Raw genomic sequence first — 21013 nt, forward strand, 5'->3', positions numbered from 1 at the left:
CAGTCGCTCCTGAGATAGCAAAACGAGTAAGGGGCTGTGGACATCAATGGAGCCGTCCTCTCACGACTATTTTGCGCGATATCTGCATCCACTACGAAAATTTGGTAGCCCCTAAACACTCTTTAGCTCCACCATAAAATTAGCCTGTTCCACACCTAGCCCGTCTACCCTGAATAGTGCCTGTGATGAGAAGCTCACGCTGCTCTTAAATGAATGTAGGGAGTTCTGTCTCGATAGTTTTGCTTTTTCAGGTTTGAGATGTAGAGTATGGAGCCGATTTTCGAACAGCAGTCAGTGGGGTTCTGGTAAGGGTGTGTTGTCATAGTTTTACTGCTTGTATGGTTCAGAGATTCGTGGTTAAGGTATGGTTGCTGAGAATAGGAGAGTTCCCACACTTTCAAACCTTTCTCCCTGTTCTTGATACTTGGTCTTGTTCGAGGACAAACAAGGATCTAAGTCTGGGGGAATTGATATATGGTGTTTTATACATCATTGTATATATGTTTTCTAATTGGTTTTCAAGTCTTTATCGAGTCTTTCTAGTCCTTTTCGAGTCATTACAGGTCTGGAGTTGCACTGGATGGGAGATGGACCTGCTGGAACAAAAGAAGCAGAAAACAGTGCAGTTTGGTGATTTTCACGCAGAACAGTCTGATGACTGTTCCCGATCAAGCGGAACAAGCAGACGGAGTGATCCCGCGGTTGTTCCCGACGAATAAGGAAAATACAACATCTCGGGATTTGCCCTAATTATCCTCTTTTTCTCTCTGGCCGCCTGTGGCTTTTGATATAACTTCTTTTTCTATTTTTCTACATCATTCTACGCTACTTTTCATAGAGAAACAGACTCTAGAGCTTTTTTTACTTTGTGATTTCATACCTTGTAAAGGGAGAAGGATCTCTCTCTCTCTCTCGTTTTAGAGAAGATCATCCTGAACCCTCTCTTTGTTTCTGTTATATTTATGCAGTATTATTCATCTATGAACTCTGTGTTTTCTATGTTCATGGCTGAGTAGTCGGCTAGCTTGTCTAGGGTTCTAGGGTGTTGATTTCGTGAGCTAAACATAGATAAGTGAATCACTCGATTGTCTTCATTCATAACCATTCTTACTGCTTGCATTAAACTGGCCGCTTAATGTTAGATCATAGGTTTAATTTGATCATCAAAAGTGCTTAGGTTGCTAGATCTGTTTTGAATGAGCATTGCATCCCTAATTAGCGAAAGTAGATATTAGGGTGTTCTGTGAACCTATCGGACTTGATCTCTATTGCTTGTTGTCGCTTCTCACCTCAACGACAGTTAGACGGTGAGATCGATCAGCATAGGGAGCAGTACCACGACAGTGGACTGTTCTACTTGAGTGATCCGAGTTCTAGACTGTTCTTATTAGCACTTGAATAATTGTTTAGCTCACAAGTATTGACACCCGATGAAGTAACCCTAGGCTGGCTTCTCTTTAAATTGAATTCTCATTTATATTATTTTACTTGCTTTGCACGTTACCCTCAAAACAAACCCCCATATTGTCTTAGCTTAATTTTGATCCCATAGAAATAAAGTGTAATAGTTGGTCTCTGTGGATTCGATCCTAAAGTGCTACATCGACATACCATTCGATTGTGGTAGTGTGCACATTAGGTTAATTGGTGTGCGTGAACACGAATATCAATCATGCATGGTAGAGAGCTCTTACAACAAGGGCTCTTTAGACACATTGAAATGGAACAAGCTCCAATGTCTTGGGTGAAAATTTGATTATTGATACAATCCATAAACCCCATTGTACAAGGAGATAGTGAGGTTAAGTTGGCTCTCAAGGTATCTGATCTTCTCATCGTGGGGACCAGTTGCTGGAATCAGACCTTGTTAAACCAGATGTTCACGCTAGAAGATGTCCGAAGAATCCTGTTGATAAAACCTTGCTTGAATTAGGAGGATTCAATCCGATGGGGTTTCACTAAAGATGGAATATACTCTACTCAGAGTGGATACAAGTTTCTGGAAGCACTGTCTGATTTTAATCACCCACAAAATAGAGTCCTACCACCGATAGAGAAACAGTTATGGAAGAACCTACGAAAATCAAAGCACTTCCAAAAATCAAACACTTCATATGGAGAGCTTTATCGGGTGCTTTGGCAGTGAAAGACCGTCTAACCACTCGTGGTATTCAGATTGATACCACATGTTCCAGCTGCAACCATGAGACTGAAAGCATTTGTCACACGCTTTTTGTGTGTGATAAAGAAAAGGAAGCTTGGGATCTAGCCAACGTACCATTACCCCAAGTAGGTTTCTCCAGAAACTCTTTTTTTCTTAAACTTCTTACATCTCATAAAGGTATCTAATGCGACAGCAGGAGACTCTAAAACGCGAAGAGTGTTCCTATGGTTAGTGTGGGAAATATGGAAAGCTAGGAACGCTATGGCCTTTGAAAACAAGGTTGTAGCGGCTTCCACCATTGATGTTAGAACCTTTGAGGAAGCGTATATATGGTAGAAAAATGTTATCCTTAAGGTGAACTCTAGGGCTGTAGAATGAGAGTCTATAACAGAACAACATATTGGGTGGATCAAGCCACCAAGTGGTCATTTGAAATGTAATGTAGGATCTTCTTGGGTTGACTCTAATCATCCGAGTGGAGCTTCTTGGATCATGAGAATGGCAAAACCATTATGCACAATCATATTCCTTCATGTACTCCAAAACAGAAGCATATTTGTGGGCAATGTACTGGACGGTAGAATGTATTCAAAACACTCACCAAGTCAATGACATCTTCGAAGCTTCATCAGAACAGCTTTATGATATTCTGTGTAGCCACTACATCATCTCGCTTTCCGTAGAGTTGTACAAGCTATAAACCAACAACTTAATGGGATTGACGGATGGCGCCTTGATCACGCGAGGTCAGAACGTAATGAGGCGGCAGCAGCAATTGCCGTAAGCGTTACGCAAGATAGGTGTCACCATTCATACATGGCCCATGAACCGTCTTGTCTTCACCAACTGCTGACCTTGGAAGTTTCTTCCAAATCGAGGAAGGGACGATTTACCATCCAACACCCTCATGTGTTTCCTCTACAACCGTTGCTATCCCTTTTCTCTTTGGTGTCTACTGACATCCTTATTTCTCTTCTTTCGGTTTCGTAATATTGGGGCTTGTCTTCTTCGAGAACACCATACTACGTCTTTCGATTTGCAGTGTTAAAAAAAAAGCTGCACCAAATAATATTTGATTTCCTACAGATGCTCCATATGCGAACATATAGTACTTAACAAAACAAAATTATGGTTGTAGTATCGCAACTATTATATTAAAATTAAACATATATACAGTAAAACCTATATAAATTAATAATTTTGGTACTTTAAATTTTTATTAATTTATACAGATATTAATTTATAAAAAAAGATTTTAGATTTTTTCTGTTTTGTTTCTATTTTTATTTATAAAAGAAGAAAGTATTTAATTTTACCGTATATACATTATTTAAACTTTGTAAATTTGACTTTCATATTGTTCTATTATCTTATTTGGTGTATACTTTTATGTTAATTTTACTAAATATTGTCAAAATAAATTGAAATGTTAATAAAAATAGAGGTATTTTCATTGTGAATATAAAACTAATCATATAATTTTTAATTTGTATTTATATAAAAATTATATATAGATAGATTATTAATTTATGATTTTAATAGGATTATATATTTACATGAAAATTTTAAAAATATTATTATTTTATTATTTTATCGATTTTTGTCGTATTTTACACCGGTTCAAAATAGGACTGGTGAAATTTATTAATTTATAAAATATTAATTTATAAAATATTAATTTATAGAGGTTATGCTGTAGTTAGATTTATATATATGTAGATAATAATGATATCGTTTATTAAAGACTAAAAAGTTTAAATCAAACCTATGGTAGCCACCAAAACCAAATTATATTATCGCATATCGCATTGCACGCATGGATTAGAAAATCATAGTAAAACGTGTAAAACTCTCATTTTACCAAACTATATTTTTTAGTTTATACGAGAATTTTGAAATGGACCATTATCTTTTTTTTTTGACCTGGAAATGGACCATTATCACAATTACATTATCTATTAAAGTATTCTAAATTGCATTCTGCATAAAAATATTTATGATTCTAACAAATACTTAACTGAAATCTTATATTTCATTGTACTAACCACTCTTTCATTGAAATTATCAGTGATTTTATATAAGATTTTAGTGATTCTAAGACCTTTAGTAAATAGTAATTCTTATACCTTTATATTTCCAAGATATCTATCTTATTAAAGCTGAAGTACAATTCGGTGTGTTTGGATACTTGGATAAGAGTATTAAAAAAATTTGGTGTGTTTGGTTACTTGGATATCATTTATAAAGAATAAGTTTGTTTGGAAACTTGGATTGTAGTCAGAGGCGGACCCAGAAATTTAAGTAGACTGTGGCACATTATTTTTATTATAGTAAATAAAATAATTAATAATAAATAATAAATAAAACATATTTTTTTGTGTGATATATATTTAAAAATCAAAACCACACTGAAATAGTAACTAAAAAAACCTCAGATATAATAAAAATAATGCAAAAATCTCATAAAGTCATTCTTCGATCTCCCATATCTTGAAATCTTTTTAGCACTGCTTCATTTGTTATTTCGTCAAAATGGTCCTTTTCAGTATAACAAACCATGCAAGCATTCAAAAATTCTTCACCCATTCGGTTGCGTAAGGTAGTCTTCACAATTTTCATCGCAGAAAAAGATCTCTCGACAGTAGCAGTGGCAACGGGTAAAGTCAAAACTAGCTTCAAAAGGCGATAAACAAGAGGATGTGAAAGATGTTTTTTGGTCTCCACCATCATAAGTGCAAGATCTCCAAGACCCTTCAAATTGGCAAACCTTTGATCTTCAGAGATATAATCGATGTAAATAGCAAGTTGATGCTCAAGAGATATTCGTTCCAGAGAGCTAAAATCTTCATGATAAAACTCTGATAATCTTACAAATTTTGACTGATCAAACTGGTGGAATGAATCAATGGGGCTCAAAGATGCAGTGCAACCAAGCAGCTCAGTGTTTATCTCGTCAAAACGATCATTAAACTCTTGAATTTGCATATCCAATACTGTGTAAAAACATTCAACTTGATAATGATGCAAGTTTGTTATGTTGCTTCTCTGCCTTGGCCTCTTTGGATTAACAAATTCTTCTTCCATACTGAGTAACTCTGTTTTATTTTTCTCACAGAAGGAGTTCACCTTTCCAATGATTGAATCCCATCCATTATCCCTGAGCTTGTACAATTGTTGCTTGGTAGATTGCACTAAAGACATCACATTCAAAATATCCTGATCTTTGCTTTGTAAAGCCAGTGATAGATTATTTGTGAGACCAAGAAGAAGTAACATGAACTGTAAGTAGAACACAAAGTCGAATGTGTGAAAGTATTTGAGGAGACCATTAGCTTGACATCTTTTGATACCATCTGGCCCATCTGTTTCCACATGCTCAAGCACTTTAATGATAGAAGTGAATAAATCAGCCAATCTCAATAAAGTTTTGTAGTGAGAACTCCAACGAGTATTACCAGGTCTTTGAATTGAACGCTCCTGATTTAATCCATTTGCTGTCTTAATTTCACCCCGACTAACTCCTTCCTCGAGTATCTTACGTTGGTCTTCTCGAATCATATCTTGTCTCTTACAAGAAGCTCCAACAACATTTAACAAGACAGCAATCTTATAAAAAAAATCACTAATTTCAAAATGTTTTTTAGCAACTGCAACGACAACCAATTGAAGCTGATGAGCAAAGCAGTGTACATAATATGCAGAACTGTTTTCTCTCAAAATTAGAGATCTCAACCCATTGAACTCACCCTTCATATTACTAGCTCCATCGTAACCTGCCCTCTTAACTTTTTCATGCTTAGTCCACGTTTTGCAAACAGTGAATCTATAGCACTTTTTAGAGTTGCAGAAGAAGTTTCTTGAACATGAATAAGACCAACAAATCTTTCTTTGACTATCCCCTTTTTATCACCAAAGCGAAAAACCACTGCCACTTGCTTTTTAGTAGAAACATCTGCAGACTCATCCACCATCAAGAAAAATACATCATGATCAAGCTCCTGAATAATAGATTGAATAACTTCCTCCGCAAAGCAATGTGCTAATTCTTTCTGAATTTTGTGAGACACCATTTGATTATTCTTAGGAGCATTCTCCAACACAACCTTACTTACAAGCTCATTCTGATTTGCAGTATATTTCACAAGCTCAACAAAGTTTCCCCTATTGGCTGATTCCATCGACTCATCATGTCCTCGAAAAGGTAATCCTTGTCGTAGTAAATATCTACAAGCATCAATTGAAGCATTCAATCTGATCTTGTATTCATTTTTTGCTGCTTCATTCTGCTTATAAAAAGAACGAGCGATTGACTGATCTTGATTCATTAGACTATCAGCCATCTTCATAGCATTGTTGTGAAAACTATTCACTAGTCCCACATGGTCTCCTAACCTCTTCGGATTTTTCCAAGTATCAAAGCCTTTTGTCACAAATTCATCACTTCCACCTTTGTTCTCAGTGTAGTCTCTAAACAAGTAGCAAAACAAACAATATGCTTTGTTTGTTCTTACACTATATTCTAACCACCTACTGTAGAGATCAAACCAAGCTGGATTAAATCTTCTATATTTATTATCTACCAGCGTCTTAGGAAAATCATGACCACGAGGTTGACAAGGACCTTTTGTAAGATATTTGCGTCTTACCTTATCTCTTTCATTAGGATGATATTCTGATATTCTCTTTCTATCTGCAGGATCTGAGGGCAAAACTTCCAAATTGGGTTTTGAAATTGAAGGCAAATCCTTATTGATTTTTGATGTCGAAGCTGGATCCTTCACATTTGTTCCTTATTGATTTTTGATGTCGAAGCTGGATCCTTCACATTTGTTTCTGATGTTGATAATAAAGGATTTGAAGTCAAATTCTCCGAATTAGTATTCGACTTTGATACACATTGCTTTTTAAAATATCTCTCCATAGTACCTAGTAAAAAATATATTAGTATTCAAAACGATAATACACAACACGTAAAAAACCTAAAAATCAAATAAATATATAACAAATCTTTACAGATGGTATATATACTTACTTTGAAAAGATACCAAAAAGGCTCCTATGGTCGATTGTAGTCAAGTCAAAGAAAGAGATAACACGTAAGTTTTGTTATACGTGAAAAGCAGGCCCGTCTCTAGACATGTGCTGGGGGTGCATTGGCACAGGGTCCACTACAATTTTCAACTTTTTCTAGCCCAAATTAGGGTCCAATATTTTTTGAAAAAAAATTCTGTATGGGAAAATATTTTTTAGCCCATGGTCCATATATTTCCTGTGGACCATAGGCTAAAAAATTCTGCAGATTTCCTGTGAAGGAAGAACGTAACAGATAGGTAGGGTTTAAAATATTTGGGCTAATAAACTTTTGAGTCAGATTTAGTTGGATCAGATTTAGTTAAGTTATTGTATTTAAAGTGGACTTTGATACTTTGATATTATTGTTTATTGGGCTGGAACACTTGGATTAGTAAAATTATTTTAGTTTCTGCTGAATGGAGCACGATACCTTTTGCTGGGTGGGGCACTAATACTTTTCTTTGGTGTAAACTAGAAATTTTTTTTAATGACTAAAGAGAAAAAAATAAAACAGCATGTGGCAAGTGCCACACCCATCATAGCGGTGGGTCCGTCCATGATTGTAGTTAAAAAAATTGTTTGGAAACTTGAATTGTATTTTTATTAAAAAAATATCTCTATCCAAATAAAATCAGCAAATCCATTTAAATTTCCTATTTTAGGAAATCACTAATTGATCATATATGTTTTCGTGATACATAATATTTTTCCACTAGATTTTTAAATTAAATAAATATCATTCGAATATTATAAATATCGTAGGAAGTTCGAGTTGGATCATTTTCGGTCCGGGTTGGTTTGTAGCAACCTAAAAGTAAAAAATAATTTATATATTAAACTGAATTAATATATAAATATGTTATATTGCTATGTAAATAATTGTTTATAGATTCTTTAGTTGACTAATTTTTGATATAGCTTATATTAAAAGAAATTTATTTAAAAAAATTATATGAACTGAAGAAAAAACAATATAAAAGTACTGTACATTTGAATTCAAAATCAGTGTTTGGTTACTTGGATAGCATTTATAAAGAATAAGTTTGTTTGGAAACTTGGATTATAGTTAAAAAAAATTGTTTGGAAACTTGAATTGTATTTTTATTAAAAAAAAATATCTCTATCCAAATAAAATCTGCAAATCCATTTAAACTTCCTACATTTTAGGAAACCACTAATTGATCATATATGTTTTCGTGATACACAATATTTTTCCCCTAGATTTTTAAATTAAATAAATATCATTCTAATATTATAAATACGTAGGAGGTTCGAGTTGGATCATTTTCGGTCCGGGTTGGTTTGTAGCAACCTAAAAATATATCAATAAACTTTCATTTTAAATATGACAGTAATAAATAATTTATATATTAAACTGAATTAATATATAAATATGTTATATTGCTATGTAAATAATTGTTTATAGATTCTTTAGTTGACTAATTTTTGATATAGCTTATATTGAAAGAAATTTATTTAAAAAAATTATATGAACTGAATAAAAAGAAATATAAAAGTACTATACATTTGAATTCAAAATCATTTCTTTTAACAACAAACTAGACAAATATGTTGAATTGTATACAAATTACAATGTAAATATTTAATTAATATAGAAATATATCACATTGTTTAAACAAAATATCAATGTAAAAGTATTGTACATTTATATTCTAAAATTATTTATTTTAACAATAAGCCAAATAAATATATTGATTGAAGAGGGAATAAAATAAAGTCAGAGAAACACATAGTATAAAATCACAACGTTTTTTTAAATGCAGATAGTAACCCCTGAATTTTGCAATTGCAAAAACTAACCCAAACTGTAGACCTAAATGCCAGTCAACTGTCGTAAACTGATGAGAAAGTCTATGTTTTTGTAGACAGAAAATAAAGTCTACACTAGAAAACCTATATAAAGTGAATTTGCATAGTATTCATAATGTATTTTCAAGATTTTTTTGTTTGAAAGTGTGTATTAGTTAGTAATAATGGTCATTAACTATTTTTAAAAGATAATCTTTTATAATTATGAAACTATCAATTTTTTGGTTTGAGCATGTAGTTAACTAACATGTGTAGACATCTTTGGAAGTCTACGTTTATAGTTTTATCAAACATGAAATTATGAGGGGAAAAAACCCACAGAAGCATCACAAGGATTATAGGTTCTCCCAGTGCAAGAAACCGGGCCACACCCGTCCTAATTGTCTAGGATGAAAGGTTTAGTGTTATGATTTGTCTTATGTCTTATGTGTTGAACCTATGACTTGTATTGTTGTTTTGGATGTTGTCTTATGTGTTGAACTTATGTTGGATTTGTGGGTCTTTAGTCAGTGTTAAACTTATGAGTTGTATTGTTACTCTGGATGATGTCTTATGTGATAATGTTGAGTTTGTAGGTCTTTTGACAAGTTTATTACATGTCTACTTTCGGCCGAGCAGACTTACATTTTAATCTCTTTTAAAATAGACTTATTGGTTAGTCTACTGTATTTTCGTTGAATTTGTGATGAATATTTCAAAAATAAGAATAATACTAATAATATCTGATACAAAAGAAGCTGCATGATAGTCTAGCAGTAGACTTAAGTATTAGTCTTCTTTTACAAAAGACTTTCACATAAGTTTGCTGCATACAAATTATATAGTCTGTTACAATCACAAGTCTGATACAAAAGTCTACTACATCAGTTTTAATTGTTTAGTTGATTAGAGTATCTTGTGTAAAAATTGACAGCTAACAAAAGACTTTCACATAAGTTTGCTGCATACAAATTATATAGTCGGTTACAATCACAAGTCTAATACAAAAGTCTACTACATCAGTTTTAATTGTTTAGTTGATTAGAGTATCTTGTGTAAAAATTGAAAGCTAACAAAAAAATAATAAAATCATACAAGTGAAACACAACTAAAATGATTACAATATTTATAAATTATGCATCAAACAATTGTTTACAAATGAATATTTTATTATGAGAAATTATTACAAATCATTTTATTAAAAATATGTTTTTAGTGTGTTTGATTTTTCACAATCATGATGCCTCAAATAAAGTCTTGAAAAGAGTACCTGCAAAGTAAGATAAAGTTATGAGAAAAACATAAGAAAAAATATAAATCATATTTTAGTAGAAATTTTAATAAATCTACTTAAAGTTTATGGTTTAGTAGACTTTAGTTGAAGTCTACACTAGCGGAAATTTTTCAGATATATTAGTGTACACTTAGAAAATTTGAAATATTGTTTTTTTTCTGGAAAATATTTTAAGATAGTTTTTTTCCAACTTTTGTAGTAAAGAAAAACATAAAGTATGAATTTATAGGTTCAATAAAAACAGAAACAATTACCTATAATGGATAAATGTAAATCTTACATTTTTTGGGAAAATGATTTGAAAGCATTGGAGGAGAATACCTGCAAAATAAGATAAAATAAAATCATATTTGAGTAAACTTCTAATGAAATCTTCTTAAATCTGAAAATATATACATTAAAAATATGAAATAAGTTTAATCTAAATTTTTTTTAGAAAATATATTTTATAAGAAAAAATAGTAATAAATTAAAGAAATATAGTTTGAATATGTAATTTTATTTAAATGTAAATATAATACACATATATTTAAAATATATAGATGTAAATCTTACATTTTTGGGAGGAGGAGATAACAACAATGGAGAAAATATCTACAAAATTAGATAAAATTATTTAATGAACAGAAGAAAATATAAAATTATATTTTTGTAGACTTCCAACGAAGTCTACTTAAAAATTTATGGTTCAGTAGACTTCATATAAAGTTTACTAGCCTTAGCTTATAAGCAAACTTCATTAGAAGTCTACACTATCTGATAATTTTCAGATCTGAAAAAATGTGTTCATTTTTAAATGTGAATCTAGTTTTTAAATCTGGAAATACTTCAAAATAGAATTATAAGATAAAATAGTACCAAATTAAATGCACATAGATTGATCTATAATTTTATTTGAATATAAACATATAAATACATATTTAAAATCTATAGATAAACTTACATTTTTAGAGAAGGAGATGGAAATCATGAATGATAATACCTACAAAAAAAGATAATATTGTGAGAAAGAAATAGCATAAAATTACACATTTAAAATCTATAGATCTAACACTTACATTTTTAGAGGAGAAGATAAAAACCATATATAATAATACCTACAAAAAGATAATATTGTGAGAAATAAATAACATAAAATTACACATTTTAAATCTACAGATCTAAAACTTACATCTGTAAAGGAGAAGATGAAAACCATGAATCATAATACCTAGTATAACAAGATAATTATTATGAGAAAGATATGAGAGAAGTGAGAAAATTTTAGAGAGAAGGGAGAGAGTTTTAGAGAGAAGCGAGATATGCAGCTATTTTGAAGAGCGGTTGTGTAAATTTCTTTTATACAAAGAGACAAAAATGAAACTAGGTTAAAATTTACGACACTGTAGACTTCTTTTGAAGTCTACTAAAATTAAAAATTTAGAGTATATTTTATAGTAACTTAATAGACCTCTTAGGAAGTCTACTATGACAATTTCATTATTATTTTTTTCTTTATTGCTTTGATAATTTTAATATATGATTTACTAATTTTCTTTCTTTATTTTTAATAGTTATAGTATATGATTTTACATTTTTATTCTTAAAGAACTCAATTAATTTAAAATAATTATATTTTGTAAACAAAATTTAAAAATGCAGGCAGAAAAATACGTTTCCAGATATAAAGACTTTATTGTAGGTTTATGAAACCATAAATCACAAAACTTAAACCCTAAATGTTAAGGCTTGGTTTAAATTGGATTATGTTGGAAATTACTTGGTTAAATCCGGTTAGGTTTAATTCGATGAGAATAGACCTTAAAGTCAGTCTACACTCACTAAAGTAGACTGATTTGTAAGTTTACGAAACCCTAAACCACAAAATTCAAACCATAAATGTTAGTTTGATAATCAAAAGAGTCTCAATTTTATTGTATCAAATATCAAATTTACAAAATATAAACTACTCAGTAATACTAACCTAATTTAAATCAGTTAAAGATTAAAAAAATTATCTATCTAAATCTAACCTTAAAGATCTAACATTTAAAGATATAACATGTTATGACCTTTTGTTACTAAACCATAAACATGGTCTCACATATTTATCAAATCAACATATATTCTTCTTAACTGTTCACTTATATACAAAATTAGTTTATAAACTTTATATTAACTTTTACATTGATGATTAATTAATAATTTCACAAATATTAATTTTATATATTTTTAAAAGTATTTAACTAGATCAAATTACAATGTAGACTACAAATTAAGTCAACAAAGTAGACGTGTCTACGGATATGTAGACTATTTTTGTTAAATGTAGACTTACGAATGACAGAACCGTAAAATGACTTTATGTTTTTTTCTTTGGTCATAAGGGCTAAATAGTAATTTTAACACCCCTTTAGGTTGAATTTACAATTGATTGAAATGTGATCTACTTTTAAAGTTGTAATCAATATTTGGGTTAGTTTTAGCAATATAAATACAGATAAATAGCTAACCCTGCTTTATTTATATAATATGATTTTGCTGGTTGTTCTATCAAATATATTAAATTACTAGGTAACCCTGCTTTATTTTCATAAATATAAAATTATATTAATTTTACTAATATTAAATATGGGGTATAAAATAGGATGGTACAATTATTACATATAAGAACTGGTAATTATATTATATAATCATTCTATAAATACAAACCTGATATAAATTATATAATATTATCATCTATACCAAAGAAATGTATCAACTCACCTCAAATTTTGTTTTTGGCAAATATATTACTATAAAAAGTACAAAACAACGGAAAAAAATAAAGTATCATGTATTAATAACACGTTAGTATACTATATAATACACTAGGGTCGGCCGCCCTACGGGCGGGATATATATTATTTTTGATTTATATTATTATTTTTTGTATAATTTTATAGTTTGTGGTTTAAATTTGCATTTGCAAAAGATGTATGATACAAAAAAAAGGATCATATTACCTCATATAAATAGTACCAAAAAAACAAATGATTTCAGTTTGAGACAGTTATTAATAAATAATACAAAATATTTGTTTTAACATCAATTATTATAATTGGTGTTGTTATTAACTTATATATGTCTATATTAATCCTTTTAAGTAAGTAAGGATTAATTAAAGATATACTGTATTTTTATATACGTGTAAAAATATGCAGTTTACTCTAAACTAAAAATAATTTTTATTTTTGTTATTATTTATGTTGTTCTTAATAGAAATCAAATGTTTAATAAAATAATAAAAAGATTTTATTAGAAAATAAAAAAATAAAAATACTTGTCACTACAGTTGATATTCAACACATACATTATGAATTATTTCTCATTCTTATATATTTGTTTTTGAATGTGTTGGTACTTTTCTATACATTTTTAAACCTATTGATTTAGATAATAAAAATGAATGTATTTACAATTTTTTTTTCTAAAGTTAGTAAAATAACATAACAATCTAGAATTGATTATTTAAGTATACACATGTTTTATCAAAACTTTTATCAAATAAACCAATATCATCCAAACTTTTATCAAATAAACCATATGAAGCTAAGGTCGTACTCATTCATTTAAGCAGGAGTTTTAAAAATTATATTAATGTGAAGGGTTTGTATGATTCGTCTTCAAAGACGATCATTTCATAGTTTTTTTTTACTTCTTATTTTGCAGAAAAGAAAAGAAATTCACAATTTTAAAAGAAGAAAAAAACAGACAGCGATTAGTTCCAAAAGATTAGAAGACATTTGGATTTCTTCTTCTCTGAAGGCCTGAGAGCGAGAGCAAACCCAACCTTAACTCTCTTCTCAATGGCCTTAGAGTAAACCTCTCCGGAGATAGTGATAAACGACTTTGGACGCCACTCGTGTTGGATCAGCGCGTTGGCTATACCTGCATTGTTCACTCGTGCCTTCACTGCTGCCAATGGGTCTAAGAGCGTGCTGAGCTCTCACGGTTATCGAGTTCACTTGGCTCTTCAAGTTGTAGTTCACCTCAGCTCCAACCACTGTGTTATTCAACGGGTTCACCACGTGGTAGTACGGTGCATTCAATCTCTCACCTTTGTCATTCCTGTTAAACAAAACACAACTCAAGAAAAGATCAAACCCCAAAAATAGAAAGTATAGATTGAATTATTCAAGTTCAGACACTTACAGAGTAAAAGAAGCATTGAAATGTTTGAAGTTGCTTGATTCTGTGTCAAAGGACACATCTGTACCAAGAGCCAACACACTGGTCCCAATCACACTGGAGAAGTTGACAACGGGGTTAGCTGTCAATCCAACACTGGTGCAGATGCCTGCATGTGGTTGCAGATTCTGTAGCTCAACCTGAGAACAAACACAAACAATGGTTCGTTAAACAGATTCCATAACATAACAAAACTATTTAATGAACTTTAAATGAAAGTTATGTTTTTTACCTTGGCAGATTTCTAGTCAGACACCTTGGCGCTAACAATGATTGCCTTCAATCCAGGGATATCCTAATCATAGGTGAAAGTGGTAAGGATCTGAAATAAAAACAGAAAGCGACATGTCAAAAGCAAAGCTTATATGATCTCTAAATACAAGATATGAGATGATGGTTGCTTACAGAAGAATCAGAGGCAACTTTGATATTAGCAGTGAAGTTCTTGTTTTGGACTTGGTTGCTACATCACACACAAACAAATCTCCCGTGTTTGTTCCACTTGTAGTGTTTGCCTACAAAAATCATCACAGCACACAGAAAAAGATCACTAACTTAGCAGGACTGAAAGTGGAAACAACAGGTCCGTTTCCTAGGCGTTTACCACCAACGTGGTTTCCAAGGTTGTGACAGCTTAACCCAATCTCACTCAGAAACTCGTACTCTTTTCTCGCAGAACCCATCTCCTGTAATTTCAAAGTAACAGAATCCAAAGTGATTAAAGCCGAGAAAATGGATCAAAATTTAAGCATATCAAACACCGATTAAAACAACCCACAATTCCAAAAGCAAAAAAAAAAAAAAAAAACAGAGAAGAATCAATCACATGTCTTATTGTCGATGGTATCGAAGAATGGAGTTTCCTGATTACCTTTGATGAGATAGACTTATAGGAGTAAGAAAGGGAGTTCCTGACTTTCAATAAGAAATCTTATAACAAAGACTCATCACAGAAAGCGCAAAGCTTTATTCCGACACAAAGTAAGAAGAATCTCTTACAAAGTAAGAAGAATAACTTTCAATGAGTGACCCATTCATTATCATACACAAAGCAACGAAACAGATATCACTAAATCGAAGTGAAACGAATCAGAATAAGCTCGTTAACCGTGACTATGTTTGTTTCTGAATACCTCTGGCCTTTTTTCCATCTCAGTGTGGAATCTTGGACCTTTACCCATGATTGTTGAAGAACAGCGGCAAACCTGCAAATCAGAGAGAACGATTGATGGGTTAGAAATATTAATAATTGTGAGGATGGTGCTAAGGGTTGAAGGCTAACCTTTTAATAGGTTGAGTTCCACAACGCCTTCCGTCACAGATATTGGATCGTCAACGTCTCCGCCGATCGAGAAGAGAGGAAGATCACGAAAGAGAGCATTTGATTAGGGTTTCTGTAGAAGCTTGTGGTCGATGGGCCGTAGAAGCATGATGAAGCACATCGCGAAGCCCGAACCCATATAATCACGCTTTAGTGAAACGGTGCGGATCCGACGTGTCAACGCAGCAGAGCTCCTATTTATGACGTGGCGTCTGACGTGTCAACAGGAGAGAAACAACTCTTCTTTATATATATAGATTTACACCAAAACTAAAATTGATAACCCATTTGAAGCTTTTATATCTATAATCAAAACATTTAAAATGGAAACAAACTTAATAAAATTTCAAAAAATAATTATGTATTTTGAAAGCAAAGGTCAAAAAAGAATAATCTTAGATTTAAACTAATTCTTAAAACTTAATTTTTTTAACAAAATACTACATCACTAAAATAAATAAAAAGTTGTCAAAGAAAATATATCAGATTGACTGATTTAGTTTTTTTTGGTAAAATGTTAAAATATATTACAAATTTTAAAATTCAAGATCTATTTAGATTATTAAAAATTATTAAAGCAGATTTTGTTTACAGCTGTTGAAACATATCATTATATATTTATCAGAAAAAAATATTGCAAGTATCTAAGACTAGAAATGCTCAAAAAGATATTGAACAATATTGTTGGGTATTTTAAATGAAATCTCAGCTCAAAATATACCAAAGAAATATTTTAGAATGGCTTTCTCACCATATTGAAATATCCATAACTGAAAAATATTTTTATATATTTATATACATACATCATATACATATCAAATAAGAGCTTAAACTGAAAAAAAAAATATCATTGGAAATACTGTAATTTATTTTATTTACTTTTTGAAATATCCATATCTTAAAAAAACATTAAAAAATATTAGACTGAAAGTTATGTAAATTTATATTTATAACTTTGCAGTTTACTTTAAAATTTTCGAAATTTTGTTCTCTCAAATTTGGAAATATTGTTGCACAAGTTTGATGATTTTATTACCAAAATAATCCAAAACAGTTAACCTGAACATAGTTTTTTTCGGTAAAAGCCAAATCTTAGAAGTGTAGAAACCACAAACCATCCATCCTTGTCACGGTTTATGCATATTCTCCGGTCACCATGTGTCACCACCTCCTCCTGAAGCAGGATCCTTTTCGTCTTTGCACACACCGCTTTAGTTTGCTAAGAAAATCCAAAAACTTGCTAGGCATTTTCTTCTTGAAACGAGAACTTTTGCTCACACACGACGAAGAATACGAAGCAAAGCTTTCTTTTCAACTTACCCAGCGTTTTCCTTCAAGTCTGATAGATACCGATATAATGTATCAGTGGAACTTACCGTACCGGAAAGGTGACTTGGAAGCAGGAGGCGGTGACTCAAGGTCGAGACCTTTATACCCAACCATGCATGAAACTCCAGAGCTCCGGTGGGGATTCATACGCAAGGTTTACTCTATAATCGCCTTTCAGCTTCTAGCCACCGTCGCCGTCTCCGCCACTGTGGTCACCGTCCGCCCAATCTTTCTGTTTTTCGCCACCACGGGGGCAGGACTAGCTCTCTACATAGTCATCATCATCACCCCCTTCATAGGTAAACAACAACAGAAGAACATCTATACGTACTTATTAATAAGGTCGGATTTAATTTACGTCTCTCCGGTTTTAGTGTTGTGTCCGTTGTACTATTACCACCAGAAACATCCGGTGAACTACTTACTCTTGGTGGTGTTCACTTCGGCTTTGGCTTTTGTCGTTGGATTGACATGTGCCTTCACCAATGGTAAAATATCATTCAGTTGTTTCATTGTTTTTGTTTCTATTGTTGTGTTTGAAGTCTTCTTGTTCTGTGTTTGGAACAGGGAAAGTGATTCTCGAGTCGGCGATCTTGACAACGGCTGTGGTGCTTTCCCTCACCGTGTACACCTTCTGGGCTGCTAAGAGAGGATATGACTTCAACTTCCTTGGACCCTTCTTGTTTGGTGCTCTCATCGTCCTCGTCGTCTTTGCCATGATACAAGTAAAGCCCACTCGTTCCAAAGTCATTACAGAGAATGAGAGATTTATTAACCTATGAAATGTGGTAGCCTTGGATTGCATAACTGTGTTTTTCTTTTTTTTTTTGATTAATGTTATGCAGGTTTTTTTTCCGTTAGGGAGGACATCGGTGATGATTTATGGTTTCTTGGCATCGGTAATATTCTGCGGGTACATAGTCTATGATACAGACAATCTGATCAAACGTTACACATATGATGAGTATATTTGGGCAGCGGTTTCGCTCTACCTGGACATCATCAATCTCTTCTTGTCTCTTCTTACTATATTTAGAGCTTTAGAGAGGTAGGTGATTGCGAGTATGAGGTAGTTAAAATGCTCTTGATCTCTAGAAACTGTTGTAATAAGAAAGTGTGTGTGTGTGTGTTTTTGTATATATATTCTGGTTACTGTTCTCACAGAGAGAACAGAAAATAGATTCTCTATAGTGTGAACCAAATATTTCTAGAACTTCTCTCGTGTTTAGATAGATCCATGAATCCATAGAAAATCTCCCGTTTATCGACAATCTCTGAAGATAATACTTATAGGGAACAAGGGGTACAGCTCCTTCACCATTAAAACTCAGTACAAGATACCAAAACTTCTACAACACTGCCACAAACTTTGCACAAAGACGAGGAGAAACATATGTGCTTGTGGAAAGCGTCACACAAACAGAGGTCCAAAACACTAAGACAATAACCAATACAAGAAAACCAAAAGATAGTGGAGGCAAAAAGGAACTATGATGAAGCATCAACAGCAGAGCGGAGCAAGAGCTTCTATAAGCCCCTGTTACAAAGACATGAAACTTGTATAAAGCTTACACATTCAGATATTCACAAGATGGGAGGGTTAAAAGACCTGCTCTAACTAACCCACTTAAGAAAAGAAGCCAAAGGGAAAAATGACGACTCTAAAGAGAAACTATACAAAGGGCAAAGAGGAAATGCTAATACACAAATATCACTGCATTAACCCAGGGTAGGTATATGTTAGATAGAGACGGGTGAATTTTTAGCCATCCTAAATGCTAAACCAAGAATCAAGTCGCGTTTCTAATCTGCTTCCTGAGTGTCATAGTGGCAGAGACAGTAGTGTGAAAAGGGTTGTCAGCAGCACATGAGGTTGTCAAAACAGGCGCAGACTTAGCAGCTTGAGGAATGTCAAAATCAGGGTCAGGAGCTGGAAAGCTCAAAGAAATCGTCCGAGAGAAGTAGGCGGAGGAGAGTTGGAGTAAGTAGGACCAGCCCAGAGCTGGGAGTAAGAAAGGCTTCTCCTTTGAGAGCCTCTGTTGCTGGGACTGGTTCTAAGTTCTAACGCAAGGCAAGACGGAGTTGGGAGAAGGATGGAGAAGAGGTCCTTTCCTTTGGTTACAGGTGTTGAAGAGGTCTCTTTGGCCTCGGAAGCAAACCCACTCCAGAATGATGAAACAACGTTCTGCAGTTGATAAGCCTGAAAGTTCTGGAAGGAGCTGATCTAAAACCATCACTATGTCCAAGAGTTTTCTTCCCATGATAATATTTGATTCTTCCTATGTTCTGCAGAAGCTAAGATAAGCGTTTCCATTTTTGAAGATAAAACCACTTGCCGTTTAGTAGCACAGCACAGTTACTTCGTGATACTGATTCTGCTGGGATTAGATTACAATAATACCCTCCTGTATACTCACCGACCATTTTGCACTTCTCCGTTTTCTATAGCCCACCAACTCTAATCCCTTTGCACATGTAAACAAGAGACCAAAAGAAGATGTTCCACGCAAATACCTCAACACTTGCTTCAGTCCTTCACCGTGAGATTCCTTAGGTTAATATGTAACTATTCAACACCCCAACACTGTAGGACAAATCCGGACGAGTATGAAACAAAATCTCGAAGACAACCTATGCTCCTTCTATATTCCTTTTCTTCAATACTTCTATATTTTGGAGATTTGGATAAATTTACATTCAGGTCCATAGGTACATGCGATGGATTACAAGCACCCATTCTAGTTTCTTCAAGTATATTATGTGCATATCTATCTTGCTTCAACATGATTTCTTCTTCATGTTGATGTACTTGGTTTCCAAGATAATAAGTCAATTTACCAAGGCTACTCATTCAAATTTGGTTGCCATCTCACATTTAAACTCAAGTATCAAATGCAATTATCACGTAAAGAATAAATCGTCCACATATACCACCACATTGAAGAGACCTTCCTTTTCTTTCCTTTCTATATAGTGATGGTTCTTTTGAGCATCTCTGAAATTTTGACTCAGAGAATCTTGTTAAGTTTATTCCATGTTCTAGGTGTTTGTCTTAGACCATAGAAAGCCTTTTTTTCAACTTATAAACTTTGTCTTCCTTTCCCGAGATGACAAAACTTTCCGGCTAAGTAACAAAAACTTCATCTTTTAACTGTCCGTGCAGAAACACGGTTTTTACGTCGTGATGGTGAATTTTCCACCCATTCGAATCTGTTGTTGCAATGACCAACCAAATTGTTTTAACACGAGCTACATGGGCAAATACTTCATCATAATCAATGCCATGTCTATGAACATTTGCTACTACTCGCGCTTTGTGCTTGTTGAACCTCCATCAGCATTTTGTTTTATTTTAAATACCCATTTCAAAACGATTGGCTTCACTCTACAGGAAGATCGACAAGATCCCATGTTTTATTTTTTTCAATCAAAGAGAGTTCATCTTTACACGCATCAATCCAGACCTTTACCTCTTTAGCTTCGGTAAAATCCCATAGCTTTGGTAACTCTTTAGACACGTTTATACAAAAAAAAAAAAAGAGAATTCAAAATTTTAAACAACTACGGCCATCAAAATACTAAAATAAAAACAACAAGTAACATTACTTAATATTTCATGGCTTCTCTATGCTTTATTAAATTTTACACATGTTCTCATTACATAGAGAAAAAAAAACAAATTTCAAATACATAATTGAATTTAGATTGTAATCATATCATTATTCTATCTATTTCATTATCACCTAGTTTTTTATTATTAAACAACATATTATTACCATGGCCTTCTACCTTTATACAAATACATGTAAAGCAT

At 32.6% G+C, this 21013-nt stretch overlaps 2 protein-coding genes and 2 pseudogenes across 2 annotated transcripts; 1 reads left to right on the plus strand and 3 right to left on the minus strand.

Moving 5' to 3' along the window:
* Positions 1-4624: 4624 nt before the first annotated feature.
* On the minus strand, positions 4625-6824 carry LOC108834030 (uncharacterized). Its single transcript, XM_057004119.1, has 3 exons — positions 6811-6824; positions 5938-6631; positions 4625-5770 (listed from the first exon to the last, which is right to left on the minus strand). Exons 1-3 carry the CDS (start codon positions 6822-6824, stop codon positions 4625-4627), a joined length of 1854 nt encoding a protein of 617 aa, XP_056860099.1.
* Positions 6825-13942: 7118 nt separating this feature from the next.
* LOC108834286 (mitochondrial outer membrane protein porin 3-like) lies at positions 13943-15232 on the minus strand (annotated as a pseudogene).
* Positions 15233-17031: 1799 nt separating this feature from the next.
* On the plus strand, positions 17032-18414 carry LOC108841343 (protein LIFEGUARD 3). Its single transcript, XM_018614108.2, has 4 exons — positions 17032-17498; positions 17574-17687; positions 17767-17924; positions 18045-18414. Exons 1-4 carry the CDS (start codon positions 17228-17230, stop codon positions 18249-18251), a joined length of 750 nt encoding a protein of 249 aa, XP_018469610.2. The 5' UTR covers positions 17032-17227; the 3' UTR covers positions 18252-18414.
* A 146-nt stretch (positions 18415-18560) lies between these two features.
* Positions 18561-19513, minus strand: LOC130498763 (uncharacterized; annotated as a pseudogene).
* Positions 19514-21013: the final 1500 nt, after the last annotated feature.

The sequence above is a fragment of the Raphanus sativus genome, chromosome 2 (assembly GCF_000801105.2).
Source record: "Raphanus sativus cultivar WK10039 chromosome 2, ASM80110v3, whole genome shotgun sequence".
Classification (NCBI taxonomy): domain Eukaryota; kingdom Viridiplantae; phylum Streptophyta; class Magnoliopsida; order Brassicales; family Brassicaceae; genus Raphanus; species Raphanus sativus.

Coding starts and splice junctions, on each gene's coding strand:
- LOC108834030 (XM_057004119.1), bottom strand. Junction 5,771..5,937: donor TGAAAAAGTTAAGAGGGCAG/GTTACGATGGAG, acceptor TTTTTTTATAAG/ATTGCTGTCTTGTTAAATGT.
- LOC108841343 (XM_018614108.2), top strand. CDS start 17,228: ATGTATCAGTGGAACTTACCGTACCGGAAAGGTGACTTGGAAGCAGGA. Junction 17,499..17,573: donor CATCATCACCCCCTTCATAG/GTAAACAACAAC, acceptor CTCCGGTTTTAG/TGTTGTGTCCGTTGTACTAT. Junction 17,688..17,766: donor GACATGTGCCTTCACCAATG/GTAAAATATCAT, acceptor TGTTTGGAACAG/GGAAAGTGATTCTCGAGTCG.